The following is a 26,178-nucleotide window of genomic DNA, read 5'->3' on the forward strand; positions in this document are numbered from 1 at the left end:
AAAATCTACTCCGGTCCGAGGGAGCGCAAAAGAGGTCCCCGCAAAAGGCAGGGTAGGACCTCGGCTGGCGTATGGCCAACTGGAGCACGAGTGCTTGTACTGTACGAGTACTGTAAGCCCGCACTGTAAAGTTAGTCTACCCACCCCGGCACACGTAGGATCACCTGAATCACCCGCTTTTCACATGCTGCGTCCGAAGGTCAGGGAATGGCTTGGCGGTTGTACGATATCTAGACTGCAGCAATAGTTTTTGGCCTCACATGTCATTCTCAAGCAAAGCTTCCGCCGAAAGCCTCCCCAAACTATTTCTATCACCCCTCCTCTTCTCCATTCATTTCTTCCCCCCGCTCCTTCACATTGTCTGCCTCCCTCACCAAGTCCTAGATATATCATTTTTGTGTTTGTTCTGAAGCTGTCATCGCGATGTCTGGTTGGTTGGCCCTCTGCCACCTACCCCTTGTTCTGGGACTCAGGAACTGACTCGGTTCCAGCCTCCGCTCGCCTCAACCAGATTACAAAGCAGCTTGCTCCAGGCAACAACTCAGCCCGCGACAATCTCCTGGAGAAGCACGCCGATGATGTACGTTACGATAACCCCTGGTTTTCTTCTTTTTTAAAAAATAGGTTTAACAGAATTTCTAGGTTGTTGTGACATGCGCTCTACGAACAGCTTTAACAAAGGGTGGGCGCGGTGGTTTCAAAGATACTCCGGCACAAGACCTGTTGGTCGGTGTGCTCAAGGGGCTCATCGAGCGCTCTAAAATCAACCCGGCCGTTGTTGAAGACGTTGCCGTAGGAAGTGTACTCGCCCCTGGTGGTGGTGCTACCGAGTTCAGGGCCGCTAGTTTGGTTGCTGGGTTCCCCGTCGAGACCGCCGTATATTCGCTGAACAGGCAATGTTCCAGCGGTCTGGTTGCGTGTGCCAACATTGCTAACGCAATCCGTGGTGGACAAATCGATGTTGGTGTCGCAGCCGGTGTTGAGAGCATGAGCACTCAGTACGGGTATGTTACTCTTACCCGACTCCTCATGATTGTTCCTGACATTTCGATAGCCCTAGTGCTGTTACCGAATTTTCTGAGCTCCTCGACAGCAATGTCCAAGCCAAGAACTGCACGGTTCCCATGGGCGTTCTTTCAGAGCAGATGGCTAAGGACAGGAACATTTCTCGAACCAGACAAGACGCTTTCGCTGCCGCATCATTCCAGAAGGCCGAGAAAGCTCAAAAGGCTGGTCTCTTCGTAGAAGAGATCTACCCACTCGAAGTCAGCTTTGAGGACCCCAAGACCGGAGAGACCAAGCGCATTATCGTTGACAAAGATGATGGAATTCGCCCTGGAATGACCGCAGAGGGTTTGGCCAAGATTCGTCCCGCTTTTGCCAAGGACGGCTCAATCCACGCTGGAAATGCGTCTCAGATTTCCGACGGTGCCGCTGCCGTTCTCTTCATGCGCCGTAGCGCTGCTGAGAAGCTCGGGCAGAAGATCATTGGCAAGTTCGTTACGTCGGCAGTCGCTGGGGTTGAGCCCTTGTTGATGGGTATCGGTCCTTGGGCTTCAATCCCCAAGGTGTTCGCCAAGACTGGTCTCACAAAGGATGATGTTGACGTTTTCGAGATCAATGAAGCATTTGCCTCTCAGTGCTTGTGGTGTGCGGAGGAGCTGGGTTTGGACAAAGCAAAGATCAACCCCAAGGGAGGAGCCATCGCTTTTGGTCACCCTCTTGGATGTACTGGCGCGCGCCAGGTCTCAACTCTGATGACCGAGTTGAAGAGAACGGGTGGAAGGATCGGATTGACTTCCATGTGCATTGGGACTGGAATGGGAATGGCTGCTGTCTGGGTTGCGGAGTATTAGGTGGATTGCTAGAGGAATCATTAGACTCTCTCCTTCGCTGATAGCTGGGGGTTCCTGTATAATAAGTAGCTTGGGTGACAACATCACTTCTCCCACTGGAATGTGGCGGCATTGCAGCCGCGCGATTAGCATCCGAAAATCATTGCCAAACCTAGGGGCCCTATTGCATTGCATATGGTTTGATATTTAACCTGTGACGGCATTCGTCTGCTGCATTCTGGTCGGAGGGACCCCAGATTATCGGTACCGCAGCACTCAGGGGAGGATTTAAGCTTCGATTTACGATATCGAAAACCTTTATGTCGGCGCCGCGCACTCTACACGGATGCAGGTAGCCGAAATAGTAGCTCTTGTCCTAAACAAAAATCTACGAACCTGAAAATGACAGCCTTACCTCCCTGTACCCCAAGCCACGCTGGGCGAGTGGGAACCTATGCAGCATCCCCAACCGTCCGGGGCACGGCGTCCCCCCCCCACACCCGAGCAAAGACGGCCGCCCAGAGGGCTGACGCCGGGCCCCACAGTCTTAGAACGGATGGCATCTTCCGGCGGTTATCTACAGGCCCCGGTCATTACCTGCAGGGCCTGGCCGTCACCTGTAGGGCCCGCCCATCCGTCCCGGGCATCCACCCATGCACTGCCATCCGTCCGGTCCGCACCCAAGGACTGATGGACTGGACGCTTGGGTTCACTGAGCCTATGTGAGGTGGCAGCACAAGCTCTGGAGCAAAAGACCATGCAACAAATTGATTGACCAAATAATCCATGAGATGCCATCATTTCAAACGAATTCGAAAAAAAGGGCTTTCGAGTAGGTCCAAGTGTATGCATTCGCTTGTACTACTCTACAAAGTGCTGTCATAGTCTGAACCACAAGCTGTGATGAGTTTCTAGCTGGCCCTACTTGACTAAATCTCTCAATGATGTCACTTGGTCCGCTCCACTGGTTAAACCGCTTCAAAGTGGCCCTCCTTGCTCTTTCCTCCTTTTCACACCATCCTAATCAAACTTCTATTCTTCTCCCGCAAGAACAAGTATCCTCTCGCTTTCTCAAATTCATTGTCTTTATCAATCACCAACTTGTTTTCAACTGGAGTCCCACGCTCTGTACCAACCATTGGCTGCAGAACCGCTCCTTTCATCCTTACTACCACTCAGGGGCCGAAGGTAATTGCCACACGAGAACTGTGTATTGATAGCTAACTATGCTGCAATCTTGGAGATGGTCTTAGGACTGGTTTGAACCGAGGTCGATGGTAGCAGTGATGTGATCCAGCAGTTTACTGTCGTTAAGGATAGCTTAACTCTATCTATTCCGCACATTGTTCCCATTCAAGTTGGCTCTTACAGTCAGCCTGAGGCTGCGTATACCAATCCAGAGGGGAGGTCACTTTTAAAAGCGTTTCGCAAGATGGAAACACAAGTACAACGACTACTGGGGGAAAGCCAAAACTCGAGGGAGGAAGCCCGGAACTTGAAGGAGGAAACCCGCAACTTGAGGGAGGAAAACCAACAAATGACGAAAGAACTTACACTCCTCCGGCCTCTAAAAGGTATGCTGTCGCAATTCGAGAACGATTTTTCACCACATTTCAGCAGCGCCGTGAGTTCCATAGGATAGGAGATCATACCGCAATCCGCGTTGGAAATGAGGTGGCGCACGAGGGAGATGTTACCTCAGATGTTTGTCTTCTCGAAAATGGCTTAATACAATACTATTGTACCTTCAATGCTCTCTACGGTTTTGATTGCAAGGAGGCAAAGGTTTTTTTAGGTATGCTGATTCTTTTTGACCGGTATCCTTGGCTAGGTTAATTTCTGACCGTGAGTACTGATAGTATTTCCCCACATGGTAACCGCAATGGACAAGCGAGCTACCGCCCTTACAAGGGTCGATGGGAGATGGAAACTGGAGGTGGAATTCCAGATGTTGGCAAATTGGACCCAAACGGCAACGGCAGAGGGGCTTGGAGAGTTTACAGCAGATCAAGTAGGAGCCAACTATTATAAGAATCTGTTCTTGAAACTCAAATACAACGGTTGAAAATGACTGGTGATGGCGCCAGCGTTGGCTATGGGGTTCATTAAAGTGCCAGAAATTGGGTTACTACCCCAGCACCGGGATGGTCAGCTCCATGTGCTGAATAGGAAGTTCTTGTTTAATTAGTGCTTGTTACATAATTATGAATAACTGATACAGGAAACGAATGGCATGCGTTACGGTCTCCGCTATGCAGTGGTAAAGAGCCCTTGATTTTTTTTTTTTGACCGGCGATTCCTTCCTTGCCCTCGCGTCGCGTCTGGTCCTAGGAGCTCCTCCGACTCATGGCAACTCATTCGTCGAGGCGAGAGTAGACATCGTCCGCTCCGAGTGCCTCGCTGCATTTGCCGCGGGGCTAGCTTGGATTTTGGCACTGCTCAATGACGTGAAGAGGTTTAGGAAGACCGCTGCTGGATGGTTGGAACTGCTGGGGCGTATAGCCACAGCTTCGGCGGTGTTGGGGCCTGCAGCGACTGCTCTCGCAGCATATGCCCCGAGGAGTTGTTGTGGGTTTGATTGGAGTTGTGGGGAAAAGGCTGGGTGAGAGAGTGGGGGGAGGGCTATCTAGACCAGGTGGTGAGTGTTGCCGGTTGACTTTTAGACATTGCCCCGGGGATGCCTTTGTGGCGGGATATGAATTTATGGCTCTTTTCTTGTCGGAAAAGTCGTCATGTGTGATTCTCGTATGCACAGGACCGTGCATGTTGTGCCATGCTCGTTCAATAGCCTTTATGCACATTGTATGCAACAGGACCACAGACAAAGACTCTTGCCTGCTTCCTTTACTAAACCTATGGCACAACACAATATATTTCAGAAAACATATAGCGACCGACCTAGCATGGATTAAAATAACATGCAGTTCCCGCACCCACATTCCTAATATCGCTTTCAGTGACGTAGAATTAAGCCTAGCAGACCAGACTAGCTCCTACAGCCTTCCAAACACCAATATGGACTCCCAAAATCTGAGGCCCGGGACAATTCAGAAAAAGGACCAATTCGCACAATGATCACAATAGGCAGCAGCGAGATAGTGTCTGCACAAGGCGCCAAAATCCCTTAACGGCCCATTTGCCAGCGACAGGCCAGCCAAGTACGATAGCATACGGCACTCCAACCCCCGCATCCCAACTTCTTTCGCTCTCAGTAACGTGTGTTTCTAGGCTCTCCACCAAGAAACTCCAATGCCATAGGGTTAGGGTTCCTAACAAAAGTTAGGATACCGAGCTGCAGAGTGACGTGGGCGGAGAATTTATATCCGTGGCTTCTCAGATCCACAGGAGAGATAATCCCACGAATCAGGCTCACGGTTCCTCTCCCCCCTTGCCCCTTCATCCCCCACCATCGGGAAGCGAGGGGGAGAAAGAAGGAAAGAAAGAAAGAAGAAAGAAAGAAAGCAGTCACTTTCCCACGTCCCAGGATAGCTATCATACAGGGGACATGCAGGCACCAGGGATCACCTGCTTACTGTTTTTGAGGCGACTGCGGCGGTCATTGCGCGGTAGGGCAAAACTGCTTCCTGGGAGGAGAGACACGGTCCGTGCGCTCCACCCCGGGGCACCACCCTCTCTTTCTCCCTGAACCTGAACCTGCGGGGATGGGTACTCGTATCATACCGGTAACTGGCAGGACAACTTGGGCACCCGCACCTTCCCTCGGACTGGCTGGGCTGGCATGCTTGACTTACCGCTTGCATGATGATCATTGGACGAGCCCTATCCTATCGCGCATTGACCTTACGGTACCAGTACGAGTACTAGTATAGTACCGGTACTATGCTCGAGTACCCGAGCATCCTGCCCTCAGTTACTGTACTGTATCTATCCTCCCCCGCCCAACTGATCAATAATCCCTGACCCAAATAATTACTAAGTCCCGCAGTAACAAATCCAATCCCAGCTCAACACACAGCAACAACCGGGGTGAGTGGTTCGACGAGCGTGGAAAAAAGAAAAGAAAAACGGCCGGCCAACTCAAACGGTATCTCAAAGCTCTTACCTCCAGTATGATAGCGTGGAAAAAAGTTCTCTTCATTGCCTATCTTTGACGTGGTGGTAGTCGATACCAACCGATTGACACGGGTACTCACCGTCACGAAACATCACTCGCCACCTCGAAAGGAGGGATCGATATTTAACGTTCACGTACGGTAACGGTCGGAGCCCATGCCGAACTGGCGGTTGGGAGAAAATTCCGTGGAGAGAGGGAAGGGCCCTTAGATTGTGTCATTTTTTCTCCCCTCCTTTTATTCTTTTTCCACGCAACATTTGTTCCTGACGGTGTACCCAGGTAGACGTGGTGAATTGTCATTGCTGTTTGCGGACCGATATTCGTGATGCTGGCAAGTGCATACACCCGAATGCACCCGCACAAGAAGTGAACCGTAAAAACAGCTGAAGTGAGTCCCTTAACCCGTTTTCAAGAACTGGGTTTTTTCTTTTCGACCTCCCTAATTTCAAGGGGCACCGGTATCACAGCAGCGGTACAAGTGCTCGAGACCACAGTAAAAGGGATTTTTGTGGGGAGTGGTTCGACGCTTTTACAGCGCGTTTGTCACAGCGGTGTCTTCTCGGTCACATGGGAGGTCCCGGACCTTCTGTTCAACAACGCACCCGTAGGTTGTTGGACAATGGGTACCATACCGTACTGTACCGTACACATGGATGTTTTTATTGTCGACATCCCACCGCAGTAAACATCCTACCGTAGTGATCACGTTTTAATGGCCGCCATCCCATCCTGATGCTTAGACGAAAACTGGAGCACTGGTAATGTCCTTATAACTCTAGGGATTCCTTTGGACTAGTGTTAAAAAATATTAGTAATGTTTCTTATGAACGTAGGGTACTATACCCGAATGGGGGGGTATGATAGAATTTCTCAGTCTGGGTCCAACTACCGTTAGGCTAAGGCATTGTACAGTACTCGTACTCGTACGATAGCAGAAATAGTAACCATATAAGTTAATACTACTACAAACTCCGGCGTACACACAAAAGCAGAAGAAAAAAAATGGAATATCATAGCAAGGGTCCCGTCTGGAGGCGACGGAACCATGGTTGAATCGGATAGACGATAGGCTACTTTTGTGGGACCAATAGCTCGTGAGTATGATACAGGATCTCTGCTTACCGGTACACTTGTGCTCTGATATTTCCCTGGGGCTAACCTAGGGCCCTCCCATCCTCTCACCGCGAGGGGGGGGGGGAAGGGGACAGGGGACAGTGACACAAGACCAGAAAAAACTAGCCATGTATGATAATAGCCTTCACGCTAAACTATATTCCCGAATACAGCCTATGATCACCAAGCACGAAGTCATATTCCTTCGAGAAGCGTCGCTCTGGCACAGCACCATACAGTGGATTTGCGTGCTTCTTTATTGCAATTCCCTTCCCTCGTATCATCTACATCACAGCGTTGCCAACAATGCTGGGCCTTCCGCCGCTATAAAGTGCCTTCAAAGTATCATAGTTGAAAATGAGTGAGGGGGTAAATCACACATAAGCGCGGAGGATGGGGGAAAAGAAGAAAAGAAAAGAAAACAGGTTTTTTATTTTTTATTTTTATTCTTTCTTTCAAAAAAACCAGCGCGATATATGATTGAGAACACCATCCGAAGGGAGGTACCCACCCGATATATGCCGACAAATGAAGAATTCTCGATCTCCCTCCCGCAAATAAAGTGCGGAACGAGAGGGGAAAAAAAAAAAATCTTATCAATGACTCCATCCAATAGATAAGAGTTCTCAGCGTCATAAAACTGGCGAGGGGTATGATAGAAGGGGGGGAAACCAGGCACGAAAACGGGAAAAAGAGGGAAAACGGGACGATATGAGAAGGGAAAAGAAAAAGAAAAAAAGAAAAAAAAAACCCCCCGCACTCTCCATTACCATCGCACGCACGAAGGTACCCCACGAACCTATTTCTTTCAGAAACACCCAAGTCAAGTGCCAACCTGCGGATGGCCCACGACGATAACTCCCTGGGACGTGACCATCCTACCGGAGGATCCATTATCCATGGGCAAGTTCCCCTGGCCAGGTAGTGAGCGAGTGACATAAGTGTTTCCAGCTCCGGGCCCAGGATATCCATGATGCGGTGGCATAAGGCCGCCTGCAAGAGATGATGCAGCCTGTTGTGACGGGGGCGACGTACCATTCCCAGCTCCCAGCGCATTGGTGCCAGGGCGTGCGCCGTCGGTGACGGAGAAATTCCGGCAAAGCAAATAAGCGCGCATTGCTGCGGCTTCGCGTGCGAGGACTTCGCTCTCCACCACGCCTTCTGACTGGTATTCCCGGTTGTTGACTCGCACTGTGCACGAGATGCCCGAGGGGAGGTATTGGCACTCGTAGTGCGGGTCTGACCATCTACGGCGACGGCAGAGACCTTGTTTGAGAGGCTCGTCAGTTTTTCTGATATCCCTGTTTGTTTGACTAGCGGGCAGGGGATGTTTTTTTCTGCGGGGAGGTGCATGGAGAGTGTGGGAGATAAAGGTCAATTGAGCTTAGAAGTTGTGTTTTCTAACGGATGTATGTCAATGTGAGATATTGGAGGGGTGGAGAGGACCTACTGGAGAGATACAAGATGTAATACATCTCCAGTAATAATGGAATGGATTAGGGACTGGATTCTAGCACAAAGGACACAGGAGCTGGAGCCGCGCGCGGGCTATATGCAAAGGTATATGGTGCGTTTATCACGGCTGCAGAGAGGGAATGGAGAGCGCCGGATGACAACGTATCTCCAGAGTAAGGGCCTTGTATTCGACACACGGCAGGAGGGAGAGACAAAGGGGGGGGGTAGTGATTCCTCAAGTTTGTTCCCGCAATTGGTAGGCAGTCTTCTGAGAGATTTGAAATTGTCCTGAACTTGATGAATGAAGGCAATTGTACCTTACGGCCTAGGAAATATGACCTGGAACCGTCTTATACGAAAAACTTAAGCGGTAAGAGGGGGGAGCAAAGGGTTGTTGTAGTGTGGTGCAATTCTTGAGAGGATCAGTAGGTGGGTGTAGGTGAGTTGTCCCCGGCCTTTTTCTGGAGAGAGCACAGCAGCCGTAATATATGACCCGGAGTGCGGGGGACCCCTCAGTCATAGCTGTCATCCATTGGAAGTGGCCGATTCACTGGGGCGAGCAGGTCTGCGGTCGATGAGCGAATAGAAACGGCCCGGCGGTATTGAGTACGTCGAAGCGGAGGATGGTGGACAATATCTAATCGAATGATACTACATGCTTTCGAACCCCCCCCGCCCCCCTGTAAGTAACCATGCTTCACGATACGTCGTTGGGAAAGGGGTGGACTTAATTCCTATCTCACTGCCAATGGAGAGTGCTGTCTCCCGTGACAGCGCTCCCGTTGCTTTTTTGCTTTTCTCTACCAGCGGGAGCGGGACAGACTGAGTTTCTGGGGTGAGGATGGCATGGGGGACAGAAGTAAAGGTGAGAGGGGCAACCCAGAGGAACAGTATCCTAGCGCCAAAACGAGATATCCCCAAACATCTTTCAGTGAGGTGGCGATATCGAGACGCGCCGAGTCACTAGCCTCCCATGTTATGTCTAGCGCCCGGGGATCACTACTTTGGCCTACAATTCGCCGTTCTCCAGGTCATAGCCAAACGTGTCGACAACAAAAAGGAAATAAAAACAAAGGAGGAAGGTAGGTAAGTAAGGGAAGAGCATCATACCCACTCCATGTCCGACTACGCGTTAAGGAATATCCACCCCAGGAGTGGGAGACGAACTATTGGTACGATAGTGCGCGAGGAGTCCTCCGAGATGAGTGAGGAATTCTCTCTTCCTACGAGATAATGAGGATCCCAAGAAAGGAAATCCAAAGATCATGGAAATTGATTCGCCCGATTGAATTTTTTTACTGCAGTATGCAATTCTCATACCCTCTCGGCCTTCTTCCCCTCCCCGCTTCGGATATCAGACATTTTCGCCTTGCCGGGCTAAGTCTATCAATTTTTCCCCAACATGCTTGCACGCTTCAATACCATGAATAGCCGAAGCCATCCCCGAGAATCGTGGCACTCATTTTCCTCTGAAGCTTAGCTTTAAAGCACGGTGCTGGGCAAGGAAAGGAAAAGGGGAAAAAAGGATTGGAAGGAAGAAAAGGGGAGAGGAAGCAGGCGTAACGGGTCAGATACGACCCACCAGCGTACGGAACAATTCAGAAGGTAGATAGGGCGGTAGAGGATGACTTGAGAGGCTAGTACTCGAGCAGAAGGGTTTAAGTTACTTACGGTATTCTTAGGGGGAGAGAGACTTAGGTTGCACCGAGTGTGACAATGGGTAAAGGACTTTCTATCTAGCCATTTCAATTCAGCTAAGAACCGCCGGCCGGTTGTTTTTCCGAAAATGTATCAAGTAAAGAGGACTTGGATTGTTTCTTTCCAGATTGACTGGCTTCCAACTGACGGACTGACAATATAGGCAGAAACGAACGTTGGAAGACGAAATGCATTGATGTGTTGGCATAACTAACGACCTTTCGTTTTTAAAGCCTGCACGAGCAAGAAGCATGCCGGGCCTTGCGTGAGGAAAATCAGAGAGTGAAAGTACAAATAGGTCCCGCATTGAAGCGGCGCGAGATAGATGATCGACGAAGTCGTCAATATTGCGCTATATGTACTGGCACTGTGGGCAGATGTATGAGTGCCTAACTTACTGCTGTAACCTAGGGTGGCTAGGCAGCAACGGGGATTTCGAGATCGATTTGCGGCCTTGGCCACTTCTCACCCCCTCCACATACGCTGTCGCGCTCAATCTTCGCCTCTCCTTCTCCTTCTCCTCTTCTCACTCTCCCTCCTCTTACCTAACCTCAGGAGAGGTGCTAGCTGCGGCATGGGAATTGGTCCAATAGTGGAAGAGGGGTGAGGGATCGATAGAGGATCCTGAAGAGTCCAATTCTCCTCTATCGGTCTGGGGTACCGTTGTCCTAAAACGGTAGTGGATCCTAAATAGGGTATCAAAGAAGTCTGGTATCATCCAGTGTTACCCTCAGGACTTAGGATTCGAGACTCGGGACTCTCTCGCATACGTGAACGGATCGTACTGGTGCGCGCTTGGAAGAAGATGCAGGAGGGCTGAGGAACAGGTGTTCGTTTGCAAATTGGACCAAGAAGCCTATGTACTGTAGTGCAATTGTGATATCTGAGAGGACTGACTAAATAAAAGAGGGATACCGTTGAGGTTGGAGGGAATCCTGGGGTACATGATTCGTTGGCTGCATGAAGGGTTCGGCAAGCTTAGCTCTGGGGAGGGGGGTAAAGTAGTGCTTTGTGGCAGTATCCGTCCATCAAGCCCACAAATCGCGTCTCTCAAAGACTGGCTGCCCCGCGATAATAGTAACCCGTGAGCTTGAGCAGCAATGGATGCAACAACCAGAAACCAGAACGAGCATCAGAATATCTTCAATGCGGAAAAAGCAAAGAGAAAGACTCTGTCTAGTGTGGCGCGTTCCTCGCTGGCCGGGAGAGTGGCCTAAGGAAAAAACACGTCTAAGATAACGGCAGTAAAATACGAGTACGGTAGGCAACAACCCCGCTCATGTGTGCCGATTTGAACGAAAGGGACCTAAGATACAATTATAACAATAAGTTGCAGCAGCTAGCTACCTGTAATTACATCATAAATGGAATTGGCGCCCCCAATGGTTCCATCTCTTCCCGGTCTTTGATCCTCTATTCCATGTATCGCACCTTTAAAGTAGCCCCCCCCAAAAAAAAAAATTTGGACTCAACCCGTAGTTATTGTGTACCACCCGACAAAAGAAAGCCATAAGAATTCGTATAAAGGCTAATGGAGTCCTTACCAAATATGGAGAAGTAATGAGAAATTTGGTGGGAAGGGAAAAAGGGGGAAAGAGAAGATAATAATGTAGAAATTTAATAATAGGGAATATAAGGAAGGAGAGAAAAAAAAGAGAGAGAAAGGAACGAAAAGATTGAGAGATCAGAAATCGAGCTATTGATGCCCGTACTAGGTGCGTGTTCCAGATTTACCATAACGAAAGACAGGAAAAACCAGGTCCTGTCCGACCAGATCCGTCCAGTGCCAGCTCCCGTGTGCCTGCACAGCGCACGAGGTCCCTTCGCATCTAGTGGCCACAATTGCCATTCCCCCCTCTCTAACCAGCCCTGTCGGCACAGGCACGGGGAGGTCACCCCTAGGTAGTGGCATTCAGAGCTTCGTAGGCCTTTTTCGCAGCTTTTTCTTTGGCGTTTTCCTCGGCCTTGTACACATAACTGGTCTCGTATTCTCTGCCCGCTACACTAACGACGCAGGAGTACCATGATTGCCCGGAGTGCGGTGATGCTACCGGTCCGGGGTCGGGACTGGGGGGTGAGGGTATGCTTCCGCCGCTATGTTCGTAAACTTCGTAGGTAGGAGAGGGTATGCGTTTGGAAGCACAAAGTTCTATATAACCAATCCCATAGAATGTGAGTGTAACCCTCCTGATTTTTGAGGCATTGAAGTTATGAAAGATAGAAGGACACAAAAAGCTGGAGAGTGGGAAGGATATCCGAAAAATTGACTCAGAGGTTGTGAAAAGCTGCAAGATGAAGCCTACCTTGCAGGTGGGACTGCCAGTATGTTCTCGTGTGTGAAACCGCCATATTGTATTTCGACGTCGACACTACCAAGTATTGTGTTTTAACCACGCTGTAATCGAAACATACAACAGGACAACACAGGCACAGGCACAGCCTAGGTGTACGGCTTTCTTATGTGGACACTTGGATATCTCCTGATTTGCGTTTGCTTCTTATTATCGGCAGGGAAAATGCCTCTGTTTCAGAGCTGGGCACACGTTGCAGCAGTTTTCCAAAAAGTTACTCGCCAACGCAAGTGAAAGGCGGGCACTGTGGTCAATCCAGATAAAAAAGACTCACGACGGGAAGAGCGACGATGATCGGCGACTAGGTGTTGGCTTTCTAGAACCTAAGAGGCGTCCTGTCTTTATCCTCACTTGGCGACTAGTTGTCTACCGTAGGTTGTTGACTCAAGATAATCGGGTTGCGGTTGAGTTGCCGAACAAGAGAACAAAGAAGATATATAGGACGCAACATGCCCCAACCTTAAATTTTTCGGGACCCAGAGGCTTGCCCGCCGCTGGCACAAGAAGAACGTACGAGTATAGTACTTTACCCCACATGGGCCATTCTCCAATTATATAAGGATGACACCTCGTTACGCATTTTCGATGCCCCGTTAGTGAAGGTTCTGCCAAACCAGTAGGATATGATCAAAGTTATTGCGGGCTCCGGAGGGACGGTTCGCAGACCATGTGAGATTGACAACTTTTGGTCCGCCCCGCTTTTCGCTCGGCGACTCCAGAACTTCTGATATTCAGTGAGTCCATTTCAGCCTGGCCAATCAGTCTCTATGCCATGGGCCGTCAGGAACATGCAATGCACGGAGGCATTGATAGCCATGTAATCAGAGCAATTTGGCAATGCTGAGCTTTCTTGTGTACTGTACCAGCTGTGTTCCGAGGAAAGTGCCGTAAAGTTCTCAAATAGTCGTAGCCCACTATCCGGTGGTCCCCTACAAGGAGTAGGTAAATGGTTTGCGCTCGGGTAGTACCGGTACTCGGGTACTATTGGCAAGTCACCGTTCTGGTATTTCATGGACGAGCTTGCCTATCGCTGCTTTCAGACTCTCTTTCTCAAAGAATAGTAGGATTGATCGCCCGAGTAGGTATTGCTTGCCGGCCCGATCGAGAGAGACCAACCGTAGTTGAGTTTCGCGAAAACTCCGTAGGAAGGGAAGAAGACTGAAGGCTGGGCAAGCATGTTTCCAGTGAGTTCCGCGGCGTTCCTTCGAGACCATGCTTAGGCAGCTGGAGCGACATGACGCATCCAACGGAACTGCACTTTGTGGGGCAAACTTCGCCCCCCGACAGACCCAAAACCTCGCTTCCACACCCTTTAAAGCCCACCTTCCCCGCCTCTCGTGACTCTCTCTCTCTCTTTATCCTCATCCTCACCCACTCTCAAAACAGTACAGAACTTCAAATTTCTCAAACTCACTCAGCTTCATCCCTCTAAAGACCGAACATGCAGATCTTTGTAAAGACTCGTGAGGCACCTTTCTAAACCCTAAAATCTGCGAGGATCACAAATTAACGCTACGCACAGTTACCGGAAAGACCATCACTTTGGAGGTTGAGTCCTCGGACACCATCGACAATGTGAAGAGCAAGATCCAAGACAAAGAAGGGATTCCTCCAGACCAGCAGCGTTTGATTTTCGCCGGTAAACAGCTCGAAGATGGGCGCACTCTCTCCGACTATAATATCCAGAAAGAGTCTACCCTTCATCTTGTCCTGCGTCTGCGTGGCGGTATGCAGATCTTCGTAAAGACTTGTATGCTTCCTGACTTCTCTCTTTGTTTGCTCGCTTGCCTGCCATTTCCTAACAGTATTTTAAGTGACCGGAAAGACAATCACTCTTGAAGTCGAGTCTTCGGACACAATCGATAATGTCAAAGGCAAAATTCAAGACAAGGAGGGCATTCCTCCAGATCAGCAACGTCTGATATTTGCCGGCAAGCAATTGGAAGATGGCAGAACCCTCTCCGACTACAACATTCAGAAAGAGTCTACCCTCCACCTTGTCCTTCGTCTGCGAGGTGGTATGCAGATTTTTGTCAAAACCCTTACCGGTAAAACTATTACTCTCGAGGTCGAGTCTTCGGATACGATCGACAACGTGAAGGGTAAGATTCAGGATAAGGAAGGCATCCCCCCAGACCAACAGCGCCTTATCTTCGCCGGTAAGCAGCTAGAGGACGGTCGTACCTTGAGTGATTATAATATCCAAAAGGAGTCGACCCTCCACCTTGTCCTTCGTCTGCGAGGTGGTATGCAGATTTTTGTCAAAACCCTTACTGGAAAAACCATTACTTTGGAAGTCGAATCTTCCGATACTATTGACAACGTCAAGGGTAAAATCCAGGATAAGGAGGGTATCCCCCCAGATCAACAACGTCTTATCTTTGCTGGTAAGCAGTTGGAGGATGGACGTACTTTGAGCGACTATAATATCCAAAAGGAGTCAACTCTACACTTGGTTCTCCGTCTTCGTGGTGGTATGTAAATAAGAGCTTTGGTATGGCTATGATTTACGCGGCGGAGATGTGTTTTGCATAAATACTGTTGGTTTTGCTTTTCGGAATAGGCTTTTCTTATTTTCTGTTTGGCGAGGCTATTCTTAGGTGTTTTGTTTTTCTGGGGTCAGGGGATTGGTAGTTAGCGAATTGCGGCTACGGGGCGAGATCAATATCATTCTCGATTCTCTCAAACAATTTGCTTTTGTTTTGTGATGCAGCAAGGGACGGTAGACTGCAAGGTGCAAACTTGCTATGATTGCTTCGGGGCTGCAGTTCCCCGACTGCTTCTATGAGCACAGCATGATAGTATCATATTGGGTCCGACACTTTTGGAGGAGGTTGCCACCACCAAAACCAAGCCACCCCCGCTATCAATGGATCTTATCAGATTCCATTTTTACACAATGTAATACCGAAATGGACAATAAGGATCTGATAGCATGTTCATGCATTGTACGAATATTATCTGTGAAATGTTTTCTAGTACGAGTAAATCCTAAACACATGGAATTGGTTGGACCACCATAGACACGGAGTGCCTTGTCAACAAGGAAAGAGGGCACCGAGACCCCTCATTTTTACCAAACAAGTACCAACACCCCCCCCTCCCTTCTCTAACACCTTTTTCCCATCTTTCTTCTCAACCCAAACACAACCGCCAGCAATACTTCCTCCTCTGCTCCTCATCCTGGCCCTCTGAGTGAGGTTATACAATAACAAATCTGCAATGTCGTCGGATATAATAACCATCCACACACGGGTTTCTTCAGATCTACATACCCCGCGTCCAACTGAACCAATAAGGCCCCTGTTTGAGGACAATGAGTCGGAAAGTGAACTGGAAGAGCCCCCTCAGTCCATAGTGGAGAAGCTTCACCTCCCCAATCGTATTGCCCTTCATGTGACAACAGATGGCCGTGACGACTGCAAAGTTGACTTCGAATGCAACGACTTGAAATGGGGAATCGAAATATCATCCTCCTCCACCTACCCAACTCTCCACGACGATGTCCTGTCATTCAGATACTACGTCAATGAGGATAATCAAGAAGAATACGCACTCTTCAAAGTTTGGGTCATGCTGTTTTGGTATTTTCAGTTGCCTGCCCCTTCTGCAGACTTGATACCGAATAAACAAGGCAGCCCTCGGGGAAGCTGGCAGGTTCACTTCAATAACACCGGACCCTTCTTCAAGTTGGCCAACCTACAAGCCGTTGAGGCTGCAGGGTTGGTATCGTTCCCCGATTCTGGAGCAGCATCCGGTGAATGGATCGGAGCCTATGCCACCAGGGTGGGCTTCTGGCAGTTACCGCCCGAGCCGTTCCTGAACCCGGTTTGCACGTCTAAGAAGCCCTTACACATGCCAAAACCGGTGGAGTACACTTTCACCGATCGTGTTAGGCACCCAGTCCGACCCCGCCCTCAGCCTAACGGTGACATGTATACCAGGTGGATTCCATCATTTGGGCAATTCCTCACTTTCAGACTGACAGACTTGGACGAAGATACGGAGGTGGTGCACAGATGGATGAACGACCCTAGGGTTTCCATGTTCTGGGGGGAGGAAGCTGAGGATCCGGAAAAGACGAGGTCATTCCTGAAAAAGGGATTGGGATCTAAGCACTTTTTCCCGATAATCGGATGTTGGGACGATGAACCTTTCGGGTATTTTGAGGTTTACTGGGTTAAGGAAGACGCGCTGGGACGGTATGCCAGCGATGTGGATATGTGGGATAGGGGTGTGCATTGTTTGGTTGGGGAACAGAAGTTTAGGGGGCCGCACAGGGTGGGGGTTTGGATTTCTGGCCTAGTGCATTGTGGGTCACTCGTGGGACGTTGCCAAGTTTTGTCAAAGAGCTAACGGGTGCAGTCATGTTTCTCGACGATCCAAGAACGCAGACGGTGATGCTCGAACCAAGGGTTGACAATACAAAGTCAGTATTCCGAGGTAGACTGGTGCTCGGGAAGGGAGAACTAACACAATCACAGGTTCATCAAATACCTTGTGGACGCCGGGTTCTACAAAGAAAAGGAGTTTGCATTCCCACACAAGCAGGCGGCACTTATGAAGCTCAAGAGGGAAGCGTGGGAGGGACCACTGTGTTAACTTCCACATGCAGAAGTACCGGTACTGTACAGCAATTTTTAGATCGAGATGACACAAGTAGACGGGAACAATTTAGATGGCGGCTCGTTCGCAAACCTACCGCACCGCAGCTAGAAGAGTGGGACAGAGTCCAATTGCATCCCCGCAGTGGCACCACGTGCCATGGCGAGCATCCTTGGCGGGGGGGGCCTATCGTAGTTGAATTTTTTTTTCTTCGTGGTATATAACACGGGTAGTCATCTGCTGTACAAAACCCCATGTCTCCTCTCCTACCGGTATCATTTAGACCCCCATCACCGAACGAACAAACAAACAATGGCCACCAAAATCGACCCGACAGCCCTCCTCGCTCACCCCCTTCCCGTGCGCAACCTCATCCTCCAAATCCCGCCTAGAATCCTCACCCCACTCCTAACCCACCACGCTCAAGCCTTTGAGCCACAGGGCGCAGTCGTAACCTCCATAACGCCGACCCGAATAACAATAGATTACCTTCAACCGCTACGCGAGGTCTGGTACAACCCTATCCCCCGCACGGCCACCATCCCCTTCACCCCGCCTCTTCCGCCCCTCCCCGCGAACGCAGCGGACGAGCAGGCCAACTTCGACTGGGAGGAAGCATGTGCTACACGGCTTAAAGAGATGTCTACCGCCAGTGAAAAAGTCATTGATAACCGCTCCGACATCGTCGTTACGCGGTACTTGCCGCCGACGTCGCCGGGATCGTTCTTTGCCATGGGCTGGTTTGTGGCGCTGTCGTTTGTTATCGCGCTTTGGATTTTCCGCGGGAGGGAGGCGCCGTATGTTGGTGGCTTCCTGGCGGATAAGGTTTGGAATGTTGACTGGAAGTTTGATGTCACTGCCGTGGTGCATGCTGGGATATTGGTCAAGAAGTGTCGCGATGTGGTTAATTTGGCCGGGAGGTTGAGGGTACACGGGGTCGATCGCCGGCGCGGGGTGTGGGCGCTTTGGCTAGTTAACGTGGCGCTCGAGGGGTGGAGGTGTGCACAGCGGTTTGAGGGGGAGGTCAGGAGGGTGGGGAGGGGTTTGGCGGAGGAAAAGGTTAAGGGGGAGAGTCGGAAGGGGAAGTAGGAGTGTTTCTCTGTTGCGTGGGAGAATTAATGTTATCACTACCTTGATCTCTTGGTAGGGGTAGAGGGGAGGGAACATGTACCGGTATCATGCCGACGTAATTTGATCCTATAACTTGCATGCTATGATATCGATGCTAGACACGAGAGAGCGATAAATGGCTGCGCTATACTCGAGCACGGCACGGCGCTCTTTACAGCACTCACGGATATGCCCCTAGTGCAAGGAAAATATGGTGAAACGTGATGAACAGTAAACGCAGCCCAAACTCCAACCCAAAAAAGAAAAGAAACGAGAACATGTATACACGTTCACTCAACCACGAATGGTGGGGACCCAACTTCTTCGTTGCCTTCTCCCTCTCTTCCTCCTACCACTTCTGCGTTCCCCGACCCTCCCCTTCTCCGCCCCTTGCACCTTCAGCCAGAGGATTGATGACTTTATCTCCACCAACTCCATCACTCCGCTCATCCCAGTCGACGTCGTACTCTTCTGCTATGGCCTTAATCTCTTTGCGCAAAGCCCTGCCCTCATTGACTAACTCCTGCCACTTGTCAACACCGAACCCCTTCTCTCGGTAGAGCTTCATCCGCCGTTTCGACACATCCATACGCGGGACAGACCGGCAGGGAACCTCGCGGCCACCGTAAAGGAGTAAGAGATATCCGACAATGACGGTGGATAAGCCGACAAGGTAGGCCACCGGCTCCATGACATCCCACTACTCCACCACCCCCGTAAGTGAGCACCTGATTCTTAGATATCACTTGCATTATACAGCACCTACCCCCAAACCAGTCTTAAACGTCAGCCAGTAAACCCCCACCCACCACCCCACCAATCCCGCAAACCCACTAATAGCAACCCTCTGTGCAGCCCCGTCAGATCCAGACTCGACCCTGGATTGTAGCTCAATCTCCCTCGCCGCGGCGACAAGTCGCTGGCGGAGGTAATGCGTCCGCTGCCTAAAGCTGGGCATGCTGACGGGCACATCATCGCTTCCTTCAATCTCGATGACAAACTCTGTGCCCCTCGCCACGTCGCGGACAAAGTCGCCTACTTCCGTAGACGCGGACCAGCGCACGTATCCGCCCTTGCCCGATCTCTCGGAGGGACTAAGGGAACTGAGCCCCCCGACTGTTTCGGCCCCACCCTCGCCCTTCCAGCCACCCAGAGACTGGAGCTTCCTTCTGCTTTTGGTGTTGGTGTGTACTTCAAGGAGGGTATCGCCGAGGTCTACGGCTTTGAAGGAGATGCTTGGAGCGCGGGGGGCCGAGTTGGGGGAAGTTATCGGTGGGAGCTCAGCTTGGATTAGGCATTGGAGGTAGGAGAGAGGTTGCAGGGGGTGGACTAGCAGGGCGAGAGGGGGGTCGGTTGGGTGGGAGGAGCCGGTGAGTTGTAGCGGGAGGAGGAGCTTTAGGAGCTGGGAAGGGGTTGGTAGTAGTTTTCCTTGAGATTGTAATGTGAGAATTAGTGATAGGATATGGGAATTCTGGGGGGTGAAATATCGCACCTTTTATTGTAACACTTGGTTCCGGAGACCGCTTTGCGGAGGATTGGTCAATACCTTTACGATGCCGTAGTGAGCTTATCCCCACAGTACCACCGGCACTTCCCGCTAACTCTCTAACACCACTAGCACTACTCGCACCCCCGCCTTTATACTCCCCACTCCCGCGTACGTCGTCTCCCTCATTGCCATCCTTTTCCCCCTTCTTTCCACAGCCTCGTTCTTTCCCTCCTCCCTCGCCCTCACCCTCACCCTCACCCCCAGCCCCCTCATTCCCCTTTCTAGCTTCACTTCCCTTCCCTCCTCCTCCCGTAACCACACCGCCACCACCATCACCATCGTCGTTACCCGTAAACCGCCCGGCCGGTGACGACGAAAACACCCTCCTCCCACCATTCCCACCCGAAGAAACAACGAACAAAAAACTCTTTTGAAAGTTCAAACTCGGCGGACGAGCCAGATGCGAAGTTAAGCTCTGTGTGCTACTCTTCAAGAGCTGCTGTTCTGGTAGGAAGCCCGGCGATCGTAGGAGCACGCGGGGGTTCATTATTGTTTTAGTGAAATGTGGAGGTGGAGGCGGAGGAGCTAGGAAACGGGTCTGGCTTAAGGAATGGAACGAGGGGATAAGGGAGAGGGTGGATTATGAAGGGAGAATTATTCTCTATATGTATGAACATTGCACAGATAACGTGTACCCACACTACCATGCCATACAGTGCCATACACTACAAGTACCGTGAGTGGGGGTGAAATTGTAGGAGAGAGAGGGGTTGCACTTGAATCAGAAGCGGAGCATGGAAGCAAGTGAGAGCAGAAGGAGTTACTCACTCTATCCAGTATTTTTTTATTTTTAAGAAAAATAGCATATGGTCAAGCTGGTGCTGCAGCCAACAGGTGTGTGCCATATCATACCGTGTAGATTCACCCCGAGTAGACTACACGTACTATATCATACCATCATGTATTGTATTGTGTTGTATTGGATAAGGGATTATAGCTTTCTCAGACGTTGCTTCCTCCTTCCCTTCCTTCCTTCTTGAGGCGGGTGCCGGTTATCTCGTGTTGGTTGGTTGGAGAAGGGGAGGGGCTTGTCAGTCAATTGACTGACTGAACCGATGAAAAATGTGGAGCCAAAGGAAAAAGGGGAGGGTATAGATCTGTGGTTGGTCGGGGTTCGCAAGTCTTGTTGTTGGGCGGGTGGGATTGGAAGAGGAGCGAGTTGAGGATGGATGGATATACGAGCACGTATGATGCAGTGCTGTGTGTATATTTGTGGCTGGAACCAATGATACCCGTGGCTACGCAGACTACTGTGCACCTATAAACTCCTCGAGTACTGTACAGTAAGTAGTACAGTACTAGTAGTCTCTTTGGTTTTGACATGGGCTGCGAAAGCCACTTATACCCCACAATGCACCAATATGTGATATATCGGCGCTGTGCTTGTATGATACCGACAGTGAGCGTGACGGTGAATTAGTGATTTGGCAGGGAGGCTGGAAGTTCTTGGTGCATGGAAGGTATTATACCGTACAGGTGTTTCGATAGAGGTGTATTGCTTGGAAAACATGGTGCATGGTAAACCTTCTCGCAAGGAGGTACATAGAGTACCGTACTCGAGTACATGGTACATGGTATGCTGTGTACAGAGGTACGCACGAGTACAGTTATTTCATTTCTCACCCCCTGTTGAAACTAACTTATACGGGCACTTTGCTCAGTCAAACGGGAGTCAATACACCTATCCTGGCGGGAGTTTATACCGGTGATGTCGAAAGCGAGACACCTGCACTTGCGCCGTATGTTGCGTCCGGACTAGACAACTCGAGTACATTACAGTACTCACTTCGCCGCGCACCGAGAGCTCCTGAACCTCCCTACTATGATACTGCTGACTTACAGCCCTTCCCCTCCAACACAACACGTCGCCGCCGGAAAAAAACTATACTCCCGGGGGATCTGGGTCACCTACGAGTACGGTGGGGTGTCCTCTGGGTAATCCACGTCAGAGACCAATCGCGGTGCGGTGCTGGAGCACCCAGGTGGATGGGTAGGATACACATTCGAACCAGACACGACTTTTTCACTCCATTCACGTATCCCCGGTATGATACCTCGGATCACCAATCCTGCAGGTCTTCCGATAAGGTATCCGGACGGGCTCCATGAAGTGCATTTATATCATACTCTTCAAGCAACTCTTGTAGGGAATGGTTGTGGGGTTTGTATGTGTGCGATTAAAGTATGCACCCCCAGAATGGGGATAGGGTTGAGATTAGGGATCGGGCGGAGGGGGTCTCTCAGGTGTCGGGTTTGGAATTTTGAGGGGCATTGCTTGGGTTGATTGTGGAGGAGGATGGTAAATTTAGGTGAGTTTAGGTTTTACCGCTTGATGACAGACTTGAATACCCTGCTCTAAGTTAGGGAGGTCTTTACTGGAGTCGGTTAGGGCTTCCTGGGTGTTTGTATCATACTCGGGTACGATATGATGCCCCAGTTACAGCATACAATATTATGATAATAATTATTATCATCAATTTAAACACAAGTACGAGTACAAGTACTCGAGTATGATATGATAACTATTAAAAATTGCGACAGAATGTCCGACCGCCCATACCAAGATTCTCGGGATCAAGGGTCTTCGCCTTCACCCGCTGCATGAGGAAGAAAGTAATAGTTAGGAAATTCGCAAGTATTCTTCCTCTCCCTTTTTACCCTCATTTCATTCTGCTCCCTCCCCACTTCAAAAGCGGTCATTGCCAGCACCACACTCCTGCACACGGAAATTTGCTCAAATTTCAGTTTCTCTCGCAGCGGGCCGAATCCAACGTCCTACCCACCACCCATGCCCAGGGATCCCCGTGATCCGTCGCAACCACTACCGAAAAGGTCGATTCCAACCCAACATGGCCGTGAGGTAGACGATAAGCTTCCAACCCTAGCTAGGCGCCATAGCTGCAGCTAGGTAGAAATTTTGGAGGTGTGCCATGGTCCCCATCCCGCCTGAGAAAAAGAAGGTGCTGCTCGAGACTGCGCTTGAAAAATCTTCTTCCTCTCTCGCCACAGACGCCCTTCTAGCAACGGCCCATATACATTGTCATTTTGACTACGGGACTATGGCAAAACATAAGGGTGATGGGCACTTGCACCCCACTCAGCCGCACACTCAGACACAGACGCGGATGCGGACACAAATGGGCAGGGGTTCATCTGAGAGATCTTCATCGTCCAGCGACTTGGAGGATGAGAGGAGATTACTGGCAGATATAAATATTCCCGAAGGCCCTCCTCCGCCTCTACCAGCGACTTCTCGAATACCTGAGGGAAAACCAGTGACATGGCTTTCCCTGCCTCGAAAATCACAACTGATCGTTCTGGCCCTCTGCCGCCTCTCCGAACCACTCACGCAGACCTCTGTGGCATCCTATCTATACTACTACTTATCCTCTTTCCACCCGCCAGATAAGCCGCCCCCCAGTGCAGAGACAATATCCCGTCAGGCCGGAATAATAGCCTCCTCTTTTGCCCTCGCACAGTGCCTCACCGGCGTGTTGTGGGGTCACTTATCAGACAGGATAGGCCGAAAGCCCTGCGTCCTCTTCGGTCTCGCGGGGACCGCAATATCGATAATTGGATTCGGCTTTTCGGAAAATCTGGCTATGGCGCTAACCTTCCGCATCCTGGGTGGTTTCCTGAACGGAAACGTGGGTGTGCTGCGGACCATGGTCGCGGAAGTTGTCGTCGAGAAAAAGTACCATAGTAGGACCTTCTTGATCCTGCCCATGTGCTTTAATGTTGGGATCATTGTTGGCCCGGCTATAGGTGGAATGCTGGCTGATCCCGCAAGCACCTATCCCGGGCTGTTCGGCGGAGTAAAGTGGATGCATCGGTGGCGGTATGCCCTGCCGAATCTTGCCAGCGCGGCGTTTTTGTGCATGAGTATGTTATTGGGATTCCTTTTCCTGGAAGAGTCGCTCGAGTCGAAAAGGTATAGGAACAGGACGGATATTGGGTTGAGGGTTGGACGGGGGATTACTTCTTTTGCGAACCGTTTGTACAACACGGGCACTCTCGGTGGTAATTCCCCGAAAACAGATGAACTCGGGGAATACCAAATCGTGACGGATCTTGACGTTGATGACGATGATGCCACCGTAGTGGGTTCGACAACGCCTTCATCTTCTTCCTCCGCTTCTATTCGATTCATGCCTGTCAAGCCGAAGAAACCCCCCACACGCCAAACTCTCCGGAAAACCCTCACAAAGAACATCACCTTCACGTTAATCGCCTTTACAATCCTCCCCCTGCATAATGCAACATTCATGCACCTCTGGGGGATATTCCTCTCAACACCTCGCTCCCTCACACCTCACCCTTCATCCCCGTTCGCATTCACAGGGGGGCTGAGCCTTCCAGCAACCCAAGTCGGCATCGCAATGTCCTACCTCGGCGTCATAGGAATCCTAATGCAACTACTCCTCTACCCCCCGCTCCAGGAGAAACTGGGGCTATTACACAGCTTCCGCATCTCCTGCATGATTTTCCCAATAGCGTACTTCCTCACGCCATTCCTTGCCCGCGTGCCGTCTACGTCCCCACCCGAACGAGCGGCGAGCGGATGGTTGGTGTGGGCTTCCGTCGTCGGTGTTCTGCTATTGCAAGTCACCGCGCGCACGTTCGCGCTTCCCGGTAGCGTGATACTACTGACTAACTCCGTTGAGAAAAGGAGTAATCTGGGAACGGTAAATGGGGTCGGGAGTTCCCTGGCTAGCGGATCTCGCGCTTTGGGCCCGGTCGTGGGCGGGGTGTTGTACGCCGCTGGATTGGAGGGTGGGGTCGTAGGGTGTGTATTTTGGGTCATGGCAGGGATTGCCACTCTCGGGGCTTGGTGGGCTTGGTTTTTGAAGGAGGGGAGGGGGTTGGTTAACGATGGGGCCGAGGACGAAGGGGAGGAGGGACGGGTGGCTTGAGTGTGAGAGGTTGTTTCTTTCGATTAGGGAAGTGATAAACGGTATTAAGTCATAGGATAGGCGTTTTGCTTTACCGTATTAACCTCGAATAAGGGAAATGTCTAAAGACGTCTCGGTTTCCCCTTTAGGTAACGCGTTGTTTTGCTTTGCTGGTATTTTCTCCCGTCCCGGTTAGGGTAGGAAACTGAGACATCCTGGGACATATTTCACTTGTCCAAGTTAGTACTGGGGGTAGTTTGAGTTATGGGCATCAGTATACCGTAAAATATAGATTAAGTTACAAGTTGAATGGTTCTTTTTATTGCTCCTCTACGGCTATTCAGCAGTGATACCTTGCTCTGCTGGAATCATCTCTGTATCATAGGTACAAGTATAATTGCATTAAATTAAACTTTATATTAGAGATTATTCATGACGAATTAAACAACATTTTGCTTGTAAAGAAAATGTATTCCGAGTGATAAAGTGTGAGGAAGATATCAAGTGTCCTCGGACCGTCGTGGCCTTCGGGACTATTGACCCAAATGTCGGCCCTCCCTTCACCTCCTCGCACCCTCCCGCTTGCGTCTTAGTGTTGCGGTATCTCGCGCACTCCGTGGGTCGGAATATGTAAGGGTGTAATAATCTCGTATTCTGGTCGCTAGCCGGTTGGAAACACGGTTCAATCCACTCTATCAACAGACTCGCTATCTTGGAAGGGGTCGATATCAGTGGCTTCTCACAAAGTTTATCGTTTCCGGCTCCCGCTAGATAACTAGAACTAGTGGGAATCTCCTCTCCAGTTCTCTCCTTCCTGCAAATACAGTACTGGCAGTCGGTTCGAGCGAAGGGCGATACAGCCATCCTACCCCCGAGCCTATATACCTCCGACGCCCATTACAGCTTTACCGCGAACCGACTCTGCCAGCTGGATGTTTTAAACTACCCTTTCCCTGTCCCGTCATTTATTTTATGTGTGTACATGGGGTGGAGGGCATGCTTGATTCGAAACTGGGTTCACACTGGATAAAGGCTTAAAAGTATCTACCTAATGATACAGGGATTATTCATGAGAGCTGTGATACCTATGATATCATACAATAAGAGGGGCTTTGTGCCGGGGGAGGTGGGGTATCGGAATCTGTTTCGTGGGGGTAGCAATCATTCACTCTCACTCGGGAGAGGTGTTGGATTACTGCGGTTCAGCGAGAAAAATGATCGTCGACATATGCATACTTGACAACGCTCTTGCCCGCAAGCCACTCCCTGGTTGCGTTGGCAGCGAGAATATGCTACTCAGCCCACGAGGAATTGGAAATAAGATGATATTTAAAGGAATATATTATGAGAGAGCCATAGACTGGGTTGAAACTGGGATACTACCCTAGGCGACTATTGCTTTCCCGTCCGCGATGTTCAGGGGTGAGTGGGAGTGCTTGGGCCTGAAAGTTTGTCATTTCGGTGCAGGGAGGGTGAGGGGGGTAAATTGCGAAGA

The 26,178-nt window shown here is 50.4% G+C and overlaps 8 protein-coding genes; 4 read left to right on the top strand and 4 right to left on the bottom strand.

The window, feature by feature from the left end:
• The first annotated feature begins 272 nt into the window (after positions 1–272).
• On the top strand, positions 273–1,995 carry GSTUM_00011577001 (uncharacterized protein). XM_002841985.2 has 4 exons: positions 273–430; positions 492–580; positions 643–1,004; positions 1,055–1,995. The coding sequence occupies exons 1-4, from the start codon at positions 424–426 to the stop codon at positions 1,854–1,856; spliced, it is 1,260 nt and encodes a 419-aa protein (XP_002842031.1). The 5' UTR covers positions 273–423; the 3' UTR covers positions 1,857–1,995.
• Positions 1,996–7,368: 5,373 nt separating this feature from the next.
• Positions 7,369–8,376, bottom strand: GSTUM_00011580001 (uncharacterized protein; the record flags this gene model as incomplete). Its single annotated transcript, XM_002841986.1, has 1 exon — positions 7,369–8,376. The coding sequence occupies one exon, from the start codon at positions 8,374–8,376 to the stop codon at positions 7,369–7,371; it is 1,008 nt and encodes a 335-aa protein (XP_002842032.1).
• A 3,365-nt stretch (positions 8,377–11,741) lies between these two features.
• GSTUM_00011581001 (uncharacterized protein) lies at positions 11,742–13,370 on the bottom strand. XM_002841987.2 has 2 exons: positions 12,480–13,370; positions 11,742–12,325 (listed from the first exon to the last, which is right to left on the bottom strand). The coding sequence occupies exons 1-2, from the start codon at positions 12,523–12,525 to the stop codon at positions 12,075–12,077; spliced, it is 297 nt and encodes a 98-aa protein (XP_002842033.1). The 5' UTR covers positions 12,526–13,370; the 3' UTR covers positions 11,742–12,074.
• A 477-nt stretch (positions 13,371–13,847) lies between these two features.
• GSTUM_00011582001 (uncharacterized protein) lies at positions 13,848–15,217 on the top strand. XM_002841988.2 has 3 exons: positions 13,848–13,990; positions 14,050–14,277; positions 14,342–15,217. Exons 1-3 carry the CDS (start codon positions 13,969–13,971, stop codon positions 15,007–15,009), a joined length of 918 nt encoding a protein of 305 aa, XP_002842034.1. The 5' UTR covers positions 13,848–13,968; the 3' UTR covers positions 15,010–15,217.
• A 439-nt stretch (positions 15,218–15,656) lies between these two features.
• GSTUM_00011583001 (uncharacterized protein) lies at positions 15,657–18,178 on the top strand. XM_002841989.2 has 3 exons: positions 15,657–16,839; positions 16,893–16,956; positions 17,012–18,178. Exons 1-3 carry the CDS (start codon positions 15,750–15,752, stop codon positions 17,127–17,129), a joined length of 1,272 nt encoding a protein of 423 aa, XP_002842035.1. The 5' UTR covers positions 15,657–15,749; the 3' UTR covers positions 17,130–18,178.
• Positions 18,179–18,192: 14 nt separating this feature from the next.
• On the bottom strand, positions 18,193–18,561 carry GSTUM_00011584001 (uncharacterized protein; the record flags this gene model as incomplete). XM_002841990.2 has 1 exon in its annotated part: positions 18,193–18,561. The coding sequence occupies exon 1, from the start codon at positions 18,340–18,342 to the stop codon at positions 18,193–18,195; it is 150 nt and encodes a 49-aa protein (XP_002842036.1). The 5' UTR covers positions 18,343–18,561.
• A 30-nt stretch (positions 18,562–18,591) lies between these two features.
• On the bottom strand, positions 18,592–19,917 carry GSTUM_00011585001 (uncharacterized protein; the record flags this gene model as incomplete). The annotated part of the gene is made up of 3 exons (XM_002841991.1): positions 18,592–18,942; positions 19,009–19,734; positions 19,855–19,917. The coding sequence occupies 3 exons, from the start codon at positions 19,915–19,917 to the stop codon at positions 18,592–18,594; spliced, it is 1,140 nt and encodes a 379-aa protein (XP_002842037.1).
• Positions 19,918–21,622: 1,705 nt separating this feature from the next.
• Positions 21,623–25,114, top strand: GSTUM_00011586001 (uncharacterized protein). XM_002841992.2 has 3 exons: positions 21,623–22,279; positions 22,333–22,426; positions 22,549–25,114. Exon 3 carries the CDS (start codon positions 22,722–22,724, stop codon positions 24,702–24,704), a length of 1,983 nt encoding a protein of 660 aa, XP_002842038.1. The 5' UTR covers positions 21,623–22,279; positions 22,333–22,426; positions 22,549–22,721; the 3' UTR covers positions 24,705–25,114.
• Positions 25,115–26,178: the final 1,064 nt, after the last annotated feature.

This window comes from Tuber melanosporum (genome assembly GCF_000151645.1).
Source record: "Tuber melanosporum whole genome shotgun sequence assembly, scaffold_88, strain Mel28".
Classification (NCBI taxonomy): domain Eukaryota; kingdom Fungi; phylum Ascomycota; class Pezizomycetes; order Pezizales; family Tuberaceae; genus Tuber; species Tuber melanosporum.

Bases quoted from the DNA above. Each gene is read 5' to 3' on its own strand.
- GSTUM_00011577001 (XM_002841985.2), top strand. The intron at 581-642 runs GTACGTTACGAT...CAGAATTTCTAG, and splicing joins TGGAGAAGCACGCCGATGAT to GTTGTTGTGACATGCGCTCT. The intron at 1,005-1,054 runs GTATGTTACTCT...ACATTTCGATAG, and splicing joins AGCATGAGCACTCAGTACGG to CCCTAGTGCTGTTACCGAAT.
- GSTUM_00011581001 (XM_002841987.2), bottom strand. From the start codon at position 12,525: ATGGCGGTTTCACACACGAGAACATACTGGCAGTCCCACCTGCAAG. The intron at 12,326-12,479 runs GTAGGCTTCATC...TTGGTTATATAG, and splicing joins CTGGCAGTCCCACCTGCAAG to AACTTTGTGCTTCCAAACGC.
- GSTUM_00011582001 (XM_002841988.2), top strand. From the start codon at position 13,969: ATGCAGATCTTTGTAAAGACTC. The intron at 13,991-14,049 runs GTGAGGCACCTT...CGCTACGCACAG, and splicing joins GCAGATCTTTGTAAAGACTC to TTACCGGAAAGACCATCACT. The intron at 14,278-14,341 runs GTATGCTTCCTG...CAGTATTTTAAG, and splicing joins GCAGATCTTCGTAAAGACTT to TGACCGGAAAGACAATCACT.
- GSTUM_00011583001 (XM_002841989.2), top strand. From the start codon at position 15,750: ATGTCGTCGGATATAATAACCATCCACACACGGGTTTCTTCAGATCTA. The intron at 16,840-16,892 runs GTGGGTCACTCG...TAACGGGTGCAG, and splicing joins GATTTCTGGCCTAGTGCATT to TCATGTTTCTCGACGATCCA. The intron at 16,957-17,011 runs GTCAGTATTCCG...ACACAATCACAG, and splicing joins CCAAGGGTTGACAATACAAA to GTTCATCAAATACCTTGTGG.
- GSTUM_00011586001 (XM_002841992.2), top strand. From the start codon at position 22,722: ATGGTCCCCATCCCGCCTGAGAAAAAGAAGGTGCTGCTCGAGACTGCG.